We start from the raw sequence: 11,081 nt of genomic DNA, 5'->3' as shown, positions 1-11,081 counted from the left end.
AATAAGATTGAGAAACATCTATTTGAAATTACTAAATATTGGCCAAAGTGCTTTCAAGTATAACAACTGAATAAATAGAGTATAGCTGGAGATGCAATTAATGATAAAAAGAAGATGACCACAATGCTTTATTGTTTGTTAAAGAGTGTAGTATCTCAAATTAATCAAAGCCTTTTCTTCTTTAAGAATGTAAACTACAGAACAAACTGTTTTCAGTTGAAGCAAACATGCACAAGCAATGTGCTCAAAGCTATAGATGCATTAGGTAATCACTGTTTCTCATATATGTCTTTGGTATTAGAATCTTTAGGTTTGCTGAGGGTTCCTGTTGAAGAGTTAGATTTGCCAATTTGGCAGCTTTGTGTGCAGTCACAGTAATTTTTTGATCTCACCAGGAAGGGAGGCCGGAAACCGTTTGCCGACGGATTTTGCGTGGCTGGGCATTTCCCCCATGAAAAAGCCTACCGGCTAAAATATTAGTTGGACATTTTTCTTTCTAAATTTAGAACAAATGAGCCCATGGGCCAACCACTGCATGCAAAAAACATGCAGCTGCAATTCATAAAATCTGTTTAAAACATGTTCATACTGTTTCTGAGTCATTTCCAGCAAACCATATAATGTATTGACAGATGCAATGAGAGGTAGATAATGCAATTCTACAAGATCTGGCAAGGTGCATATATTACACAACTCATTATCTAGCTGAAATGAAACCATGCACGGTTCGCTGCACTTACAGCATGGGTTTGATGTAAATAATTGTACAGTAAGGAGTTAATAAATATCATCTAGAAGAACTTTGCTTGTTAAATGCTATCAGTGTAGAACCTATGATTTGTTATTAGTCAAAAAGTTGGAACAGAATGGAGTTTCTCAACAGACAATTGAAAGAGATAACTACCACAATTAAAGAGAATAACCTCTCCAGTAAACATCATCTATAAGAACTTTGCTTGTAAACTGCTATCAATACAGCCTATGATCTGTTATTGGTCAAAAGTTAGAAAAGAATGGAGAATGGAGTTTCTCAACAAACAGTTGAAAGAGATAACTACCACAATTAAAGGGAATAACCTATCCACTGGTAAAAACTACACATTTATAATAGCATCATTAATTCAGTGCTAAAAAAATCACATAAAATCTACTAGGCTGTGTGTGTGATTTCATGTTTCCGTAAACATTCTTTGATGAACATATACAAAAAGAAATAAAAGAACTATCATCACCCATAAAGCAAACCGAGAGCCTTAATTATGTATTTGTGATCTTGTGGAAAATGAAAAACCAGTTCTCCCCACCATAACAGTTTATAGAAGCACAAGGCAATATTTGACTTACTAATAAAAGGCTTAAAATAAATAAACCAATTACTTTATATAGCACCAATTTCACTTCAGCTCTTAAAACATTAACAGTATTAAGAACCTAATTTTCCCTGCCGTAAAATTAACATGAGCTGGTCTGAAGCCACCAAGTGCAAATTAGGACCAACCTAAAATGAAATAATGGAAGGAAAAGCAATTTGTTAAATTTACGATTAGTACCGTCTGTCTCATCACTTCAGCTCTTAGGAAGAGAAATCAATGACAAACAAAACTTTACTGCACTATATGTATTAAAGGTCCTACATCATATTACTGGCAGAGGCACAAGCTCCAAGACATTGAAATGTCGAACAAATCTCTACGACAGCTAAGTAAAAAACACTATCTATTTTGCAATCACTCATTCCTCATCCTCCTCTTCATCTCCGCCTGCAGCCTTCTTTGATGCTGCTTTCATGTTCTTTCGCTTCACACGACCTGGCCGTCCTCCACCAAGAGGACTAGTTAAAGAGAAGTCTATGTGCTTCTGTGAATCAACTCTCACCATGAAAGATGGTATGTTCACCACCTGCCGGCCAACCCTGCACAATTCCAAGGTTTGTCAAACCACAGCACACAATGTAATTTATTTTGAACAAGCAAGTAAATAAAAACTACAAAAAAAACTAAAGACTCGTTGAGTATAGAAAATCCAAAATTTGCCAAAAAAGAGTTCAGGTATTATTTGCTTGAGAAGAGTAAAGTTAATGACCAAAAACGCAAGTAGATATTTCAAATACAGCAAGCAGAGCACTTATGATATGACTGCATACAAACAAAAATCAAAACATGCAATCCTGGAATTTCTTTCTTTTTAAATCTCTTCGAGTCCCTAAGAGATGGATGCTATGCTTTCTTGCTACCAAAAGAACATCTAAATAATGAAAGTTTCAAACTTGAACCCGAAATTCTGACTTCAACTCGAAACTGGACAGAACTTAGAAAAACAGTGGCAAATTACATAAACATATAAATTCAACACGTAAATTTTAACATGCATACTAACATTGAAAAGCATACAAAGTGAGTCTGGAAAACATGTTCCTGAAAATAATCATTGAAAAACCATTCAAATGTGCTGCAAAAAGGAAAATTTTGAAAAGAAAAATTAAAAAGAATTCATGATACAATTAGAAAAAATAAATTAAAACTACTAAGAAACTAGCATTTGGAGAGTAATTGCCAATAACTGAGGGAAAAAAATCAAGAAGTATTATTAAAAATACCTGTCTTCACTAGAAACTTGTCTGCCAAGTTTCAGACAACTACAGGTAACTTGCCAAGCCCCCACCTGACATTCGAGTACTTGGCAAGTTTTTTCACAATGAAGCTAAGTGCTGACAATAAAAAAGAGCAGGCAGCGGGAAGGAAAAAATCTATCCTGGAACTAGTATTTTTGTTGTGCCTTACTACTAAGTAACTATACAACACTGCATAATATTGACAGATTTCACCAAAACCACAAACAAGATTTGTAACTGGTCCACAAATATGCAACCTACCTTATATGTCGTTGTCTGATGAGCACACGAGCATGATGGATTGACTTGGCCATCCCAGACTTGAACACAAGGGTCTGGAGTCGACGCTCAAGGAAGTTCTCAACCGTCAATGCCAAAACATAATCAAGCTTGTTCTGGCTCTCATCAAGGAGTCCGTACCTGTTCATGCGACGAAGCAGAGCCTCACCCTCAAATATCCGGCGAGAATTCTTCTCATCAAGAGTAAGAAGCATTCTTGCTGCATTACGAATACGGCTCAGGGCATACTGAACCCTCCAAAGCTCTCTCTTGTTACGGAGACCATACTCCCCAACCAACTTTAGCTCAGCATCCAACCGTTCTTTCTCATATGGGCGACGAGGCTTCTTAAAAGTCTTACCATCTGCAACCCCAAACACATAAAAATATCATAATGCATTCAATGAATATAAGAACAGGATACATACACATTGTAAGTCCTGTTCCCAGAAACAGGACACTTGCCTTTCCCCATTCAGCAAACCACAACATTGATCTTGACATACATCCACCACTATTTGAATATTTAGCAAAGATAAAACCTCCTAACCATGTGTCACTGACCCATCTACCTTTTGCACATTTTAGATCAATAATCTTGCATCGTAAGATTTATTTATTTTTTAATTTCCACTACCAAACTGCCTCTAAATTACACACAGCAGATCATTCACTTAAGGTCTTTTGACTCATCCTAGATTGTTAATCTAAGTAGTCCTATATTAAAAATTATCAGCTTTGGCAATTCACTTTATTAATGATTACTTCTAATACACACCATTATTATTGTTTGAAAATTCTATAACAAAGTTTCACAATATTGGCAAATCTTCTACACTATCAAGGTTTACACACCTTCATCCTACACAAATTTCTCTCTTACCTAACTTATACCAGTGATCTCTCTACAGTCATTTCCCATGCCTTGCACGAACTCCTACATCTTCTGATACACACCATTATTATTGTTTAAAAATTCTATAACAAAGTTTCACAATATTGGTAAATCTTCTACGCTATCGAGGTTTACACACCTTCATCCTACACAAATTTCTCTCTTACCTAACTTATACAAGTGATCTCTCTACAGTCATTTCCCATGCCTTGCACGAACTCCTACATCTTCTTCACTTTTCTCAAATTCAGAACTTTCCTGCATCCCGCCCCAAATTGGACTTCACAGTCCCAACACTCAAAGTTTATAGTTTTTCTGTTATTTGACAAAGTTGACATTTTTAATATATTCCTCAGTTTTTACCTTGTGTGCACCCTAGATCAAAATCATGGTACATGCCCAGACCTAAAATTATAATTTACCTTATCACAAATGCCCTCGACCGGAAACTGTTCTTTGGCAGATTTGCAACATTGAAATCCTTGCATAGTTATCGGACATGCCCCAACCGTTTTGTCATTAACTCAATATCAAAGATCAAGACGCTGATAAAATTAGATGTGTTTTTTTCCAGTTTTCCAGGTCTTCAGAATCCAGGTGATCCATGTCAACTGAATTGACTTACAATTCCATTTGACAACGATCCAGTTTTCTAAACACAACGTTCTCCTAAAACCTTTTGATATACAGAATCCTACACCAGTTTTTAAAATGCCAGGTGTAGTCCTAAGCCTACAACTAAAGGGTCATTCAAAATCAGAATATATTTATCACTTTAATTAGACCCCGGTTTATGTAGATCTGTTCTCCTAGAGATACGCAAAAAACAAACAAACCCTAAAGTTAACAGTAGGCATAAAATATGCATATAGAACAATTTGAAACAAGTTATGATTTTTTTTAACTCGCTGCTGTTAATCTTGGAACACTTCTCGTACATATAATTTCCCAAATCCTCCGATCTTTCTTTCAGCGGATTTTCTAGATCGTACCATATCTTCATAAATTAATTAAAGGAATCCATTCCAATTTATCAAAATTCTGATCTATTAGGAAAAAGTCATTAAAAAAGATTGGTTTGACACCCTGCCCTCCTACCCTCGCCGCCACTCTTCTTTTCCCCGGTGGATGGAAAGTAGCCCAGAGATCCTACCAGTTCATACTGACAATGGTCTAAAAACAATAATAATAAGCTATAGATCAGGAAGCTTATGATAATATACTTACAGTTTCGATAAAAGTTAACGTGCACCATGGCTGCCGCGGAACCTCCTCCTCTACCCGGTCTTCGTCTCCACCCAGACTAGTAACAGCAGAAGCAAAAGCTCTGTTGGCTATTTACGGCTAAATACTTGCCCTAGAATCAAAAACCCTAAAACCTTTGGGAGAACTTTCCGATATTCTTTTAATGTATATTTAAGGTGCGTCGAACGACTACGATTAAGGAGCGGGGTTTTTATTGTTCATTTTTCATTTTTGAAACACTTCGATTGCCAAGCATGGTATGATGTTTCCTATTTTTTAATTTTAATTTTTTAATGAAACAAATTGGAAGCCCAAGGTTTTTAGCAACGAGGAGACCCTCTTTGTAAGCCTATTTCTAAATACTAGCAATCGCACCTTAGTGTGCAATAGGTACGTCGTATTTTGGTGTAAAATTTGTTCTTAACTAACAGAAACGAGACATTTTATTTGTTCTTCTTAGTCTCCATCTCCACACATCTTTCTGCCCCCTTACTCTCTCATTCTCTTCCCTCTACATCACTCCCTCTATATTTTCCCTCTCTCTTCCTCTCTTTATCTCTTTCCTTCTCTCCATCTTCATCTTTCTTTGTCTCTCACTCTCATTCTTTCCTCATGTCTCCTTTACAAATATTTTCTATACATTATTAATTAAATTAATATCAAGACGTTAGATTCTTCAATCTATATTATTTAGAGTAGGCTTTGGATTTAACTATTCAATTTTTACTTAAGTCAAACAATGTTTCAAATCATACTCAATGGACCATCATCGAGAAATTGTATCATATCTATCTTTACTTCTTTCTTACAATCTATCTCTCTCCCTTGTTTGTATCTCCTTACCTTTCCCCACCCTATCTCCCTAAATACATATCTTTTCTATCTCCCTGCTTTGTCTCTATCTCCTTACCTCTCCCCACCCCCTCTGCCTACATATGCAGGCTTTCTTTCTCCCTCCTTGGTCTCTATCTCCTTATCTCTTCTCACCCCCTTTCCCCTTTCCTACATATGTATCATTTATATCTCCCTCCCTTATCTCCAACTCCTTACCCCCCCTCACCCCCTCTCTTTACATATGTACCCAATATCTATGTATATCTATATATCCCCCTCTTCGTCTTTCTATTACTTGTCTCTTAACACCTTTTTAATCTCTCACTCTTGCCCTCTCTACCTCTATCTTTTTATCTCTCCCTCTCTTTGTCCCTCTCCCTCTCCCTCTCCATCTATATGTTATTAATTTTACGTCACATATTCACTCTAATTATATCTCACTATCTATTGCCACCCTTCTCTTTATACATATCTTATTAACATTATATGTCCCATATTCATTTCTACTATATATAACACATTATTTCTCTATCTCTCTCTTTCTCTTCTCATACATATTTATCATGCATATTTATCCATCTTTCCACATATCTCTATATTTCACTCTCTCTCTCCTCCCCTCTATCTTTTCTATTTCTCTACCTCCATCTCTAGCTCTCCTCTTCTCATCATCTGTACTTGTTTGTCTCTATCTTCTTTCTATATGTTTGTCTCTTTATCTATTTCTATAACTATCCCTCTCTAGATTATGGAAAGTGAGGGGTCTTCAGTAACTTTATTTATCCTATTGTATTAATAAATGAATAATGCCAGAAATGGAAATTTGTAATTGCAATTTTTTTTTCCAGTTTTCTCTCAAATGAAGCTTCAATTTTTTCTGGCCTTCATCCACTCCAACCTTTATCTTCTTCCTCATAAATGAATTGTCTTTGTCAACTTCTTTGTTGCCAGATTATAAGCACAATTTAACTTACACATATTTGCAAGACCACTTGCATATGAATGGAATACATAATGCGTAGGTCTGAGTAATAGAGAATTGTAAATCTAAGATAATTATTGGAAACCGCATGACAAAAAGAGAGTAGTGTCCTTATAAAGGACTCTAAAACACACTAAATGTCTATATTTTTAGATAAAATTTACTGATCAACTAAACAATCAAACTAGAACTTTAATTATTTGAAGTCTGAAATTTTGAAGTAAAAGATACAATCACTGATATAATTTGTCAAGGACCTGTGTAACTCTCTCTGTGCAATGGGAGTTTTATACATTCTCTCTTGACAGAGCGTTGAGACCCAGCCAAAGTGTGAACATGCCTTTACTGTTGCTGTTGCGTCTTTTTTCCAAACATTTCCAGATGCCCCCGATCTGTTAATTTTGCCATTACTCCAAATTTAAAGCTGAAAAAAACTTATCACAGCAAGCATATAAAGCAAGAGAAAGACCCATTGATTTGTAAGTGAAAAGAGTTTAAGTAAAGTGAAAGAGTATGTTGGAATGAAAAATTTCACTTGCCTTGTACCTCAAGTCAGTCAGACAAAATATCTACAAATATGGTATATTTTCATGGTTTGACGAGGGTTTTTTTTTTCTGTATTGGTCTTCCACAAAATACTAAATTCTGTGAACTACAGTGGGCCTAATCTTCTGTAGCAGGTCAGATATTTGCGACTGCATACATGGAGCGATGGGAAGACATCCACGGAGGAGGGAACATGGTTCAGGGGCTAAGCATTGAGAATAGTGATGTGGATTTTCTTTTTAAAAAGCATTGAAATCATTTATCCCATCTAACGGCACAAATGACTCTGATGGTCGTCTACTGTTGTGAAATGATTTCAGCCACTGCAATGATGTTTATTGGGATGTAAAATGAGGTGCATGCTCTAGCGGTGGAGTTAGTGTTTGAGCCATCTTTCTTCATGGCGATTTTGATGTTGCAAAGTACCTATCGCATCATTAGCAGTCAAAAGATAACTCATATTCAATGCATCTGACATTAATTATTTCCAATGGGATAACATTATAATCCTATAGACATAATACGTTAAAGTGTTTAAATAAAACAACATAAATTGAATACTATATATTTATATTTAGTTAGATTTGTAACAATATATTTATATTTAGTTAGATCTAATTTTTTACCATGGAATTATGGTCACATAGGTGCATATGAAAAGTAAATATAAATTTTGGGCTATTGTAGTCTGTTCTATTTTGGCAATGATTGGTTGCCCTATTTGATTGTATTTTTTATGTAGTTTTTGTTATATTGAATTAAAAAAATATAAATTTTGTATGAAAGCTTATTTTTCCACACCTATCAAATATATATAATGTCCTATATCGTCCATTTTCTAACTCGCGAGTCACCATTGCTGCCTCTCTCTTGGGATTCTCTATAGACACGTTTGCAGTAAAAATCATGGTTGAATGTCAACTTCTTGCACACAGTGAAAACTCTGATTATCATTGATATTAGGTCCTACTCTCGTGCTTTTCAAGGCCAAAAGACTCACATTCATTGCTTATCTCCTATTCAAGCTGCCATTAAAATCCATAGTCTAAAGCAGCAGTAGCATGACAAGCACAAAACCTTCTTTGATTTTCTTGGCCTTTTATGGACCACCGTTTCATCAGACTACATTTGTGGGTGTAGATGTAAAGGTACTCATTCACTCCTTGATGTAGAGATATGCAGAACTCACTGTATTCATTTTCTCGAGCTCTAAGCATTTGTAAATACATCTGTTCAGTTTGGGGAAAAAAATAGCGACCTAGTGAAGAACAAAGGAAAATCCACATAGCTTTTACAAGCCCATAGTCACATGGTTGAAGGCCTTCGTCTAAATGCTCTATACGAGGCTTAACTCTTTTGTGTCTATTTGTAGGCATAAACAGACTCGTGAATCTGATGAAACGTGTTTTAACCAAGCTTCGTAAAATTTGATGGTAGTTAAACTCTATGTGGATGATGTCAATGCTACTGTAATCTTGGTTTATTAAGTAAAGATCACAAAGAGTCGAGTCAGCGTCAACAACACATCATGTTCCTTGACTGTGGAAGAAACGACAAATCACTCAACAATATCCTCATTCTGAAAGGTCGTTTGTCGTATTCTATGAAAATGAATGACCTGAATGAAGTTGATGGTCGTCCATGCGTAAGAAGAAACCTACAGCATTGATTGAAGAAATCCAATGAGATCACATTATAATGTATGCTTAAGATTATTTTGATGGTAGTCATTTTCTCTCCATGATTGCTGACCGTCAGATGGAGAATTTTGCTCCTCACATTCAAATAGGGAATGCCTACGGCATAATTAGGATAGACAATTATCAATCATCTATTTCTAAATATTAGGATAGACAATTATCAATTGTTAAGTTGATTTATCATTTATTTTTAAGTCTTAAGACTAAGAAATTTCATTTGAGGTTAAGTGCCTATATTCCTAGTAGGCATACTTTTTGCCTCTGAGTAAATAGTAAATATTCGACAAACAAACGAATTTATTTCAAAAGATTTTAAATTTTTTTCTCAATTAAGTTAAATTTTGTAACATCTTTTACTATGGATTTGTGTAACATTAAAACCTACATATTTTACAATTTCACATTATATATACTAGATTCACTTGGTGTTTGTATCTCCTAACATATTTTTAAGGTCCTTATCTTAGTCTTTATACTGCCACAATCTTGTCTCTCAACCAAACTTAATATTATAAATTTATTAACGTAGTTCAGTCTCTTCAAAGCTAAAATATTTGGACAAATGTTATGACATTACCAAACATCCAAATGGGGCATCGCTAAAGAAGTTGGAGGAGGAGAAGGGGATAGTGATAAGGTTTGTGATTGGGCACAGTGCTACACCAAGTGGCATTTTGGATTGTGCAATTGAAGAAGAAGATTATTTCAAATTCATACCATATTCTTTTGAAACTATATTTATAAAAAGAACAATGTTAAGTTTGAAAAGAGTAATGATTGGAGACATGGAATTGTTATTAAAATAACCATAAAAATGTTGATTCATAAAAATATTGATTGTAATGTTAATCTGGACTCAAGAATAGAGTGTATGAAATAGATTATTTGTACCAATATCTAGACCTGTTGATTTAAAAAAGGGGTCAAAAAAGAGTATATATCAATGATCTAGAGAGTTGGCTATGCCTGAACCTTATCCCTAATAAAAGAAAATTCAAGAATAAATTTTCCTTAATAGGCCATTACTCACCATGATAATCTTCCCATAGACTCCCATTCGACTTGGGGCTTCATTACTCACCCATTCAACACCTTCCATGTTTAGGTTGAAGTATCCATACATTCAACCACTCCTATTAGCTTTGCAATAGACTGTGATCCCTAACCAACTTGTTATTACTTGCTTAGGGCATTACTATATTTTTTGCTATTCCAGTTTCTAGGTCCCCATCTCCACAGTACAGATTGTAGCTTCTACTTTCTTATTCAAGCTTCTCCAACCTTCTCAAAGCTTCTTATTCTCCAAATGCCCCCCTTGACCCCTTTTCATACTACTATTGGAAAACCAATGACCGAGATTGATTCTCAATTGATAGTCAAGATTAAAACAACTTAACAACCCTAACCAAGTCAATTCCTAGTTTCTTGCAAAAGTGGTCAATTAATTAACAAATATTTTTCTCTAACTCTAACCAATTAGTTAGCAAAATAATATTCTTCTGTCATAGCTTCTTTCCAAGCTGTATGTTTAATAGCATCAGTGGGATTGGTTGGCTCTGTTTTGGATAAATCACTTATGTTAGTTGTATAACTAGAGAATCTTTTAGGTCTTTTGCTTTCTCTAACCAAAATCTATGACACCATGATCACATCCATGAACCAACCAACTAACTCTTAAGATGTTTAGCCTATCAACATAAAATAGTCAAACATAATGCTCCACTATGAATGTACCTGGTAACAATATCTCATACCTTCTACATGAAGAATAAATCAAAAAACCATGTGACTTAGGGCATAGACTACCCATAATGTTATAAAACAGTAAAAGCATATAGGCTTAATGCTATAGGTCATAAAATCTTGGTAGGTCAATAGATTATTACTATGGCATTTGATGTTATGATAAACAATTTATATGGTTAAGTATGAAAACCAGACAAGAAGGTGTCCATGCTCCAATTGGGTCAATGAGCTCCACCATGCATG

The 11,081-nt window shown here is 35.1% G+C and overlaps 1 protein-coding gene across 1 annotated transcript; it reads right to left on the bottom strand.

The window, feature by feature from the left end:
* Window positions 1–1,361: 1,361 nt before the first annotated feature.
* On the bottom strand, window positions 1,362–5,105 carry LOC149536868 (small ribosomal subunit protein uS4y-like). The gene is made up of 3 exons (XM_089805329.1): window positions 5,013–5,105; window positions 2,873–3,254; window positions 1,362–1,912 (listed from the first exon to the last, which is right to left on the bottom strand). Exons 1-3 carry the CDS (start codon window positions 5,038–5,040, stop codon window positions 1,732–1,734), a joined length of 591 nt encoding a protein of 196 aa, XP_089661455.1. The 5' UTR covers window positions 5,041–5,105; the 3' UTR covers window positions 1,362–1,731.
* Window positions 5,106–11,081: the final 5,976 nt, after the last annotated feature.

The sequence above is a fragment of the Cupressus sempervirens genome, chromosome 10 (assembly GCF_028749045.1).
Source record: "Cupressus sempervirens isolate cs-2001-9-10 chromosome 10, ASM2874904v1, whole genome shotgun sequence".
Lineage (NCBI taxonomy): Eukaryota > Viridiplantae > Streptophyta > Pinopsida > Cupressales > Cupressaceae > Cupressus > Cupressus sempervirens.
This window is presented reverse-complemented; position numbering and strand designations above follow the sequence as displayed.

What these genes read in the sequence shown, in the direction of transcription:
- LOC149536868 (XM_089805329.1), bottom strand. Translation starts at nt 5,040, where the DNA reads ATGGTGCACGTTAACTTTTATCGAAACT. An exon ending in CGTTAACTTTTATCGAAACT is followed by an intron (nt 3,255 to 5,012) that starts GTAAGTATATTA and finishes TTGGGGTTGCAG; the next exon opens with ATGGTAAGACTTTTAAGAAG. An exon ending in ATCAGACAACGACATATAAG is followed by an intron (nt 1,913 to 2,872) that starts GTAGGTTGCATA and finishes GGAATTGTGCAG; the next exon opens with GGTTGGCCGGCAGGTGGTGA.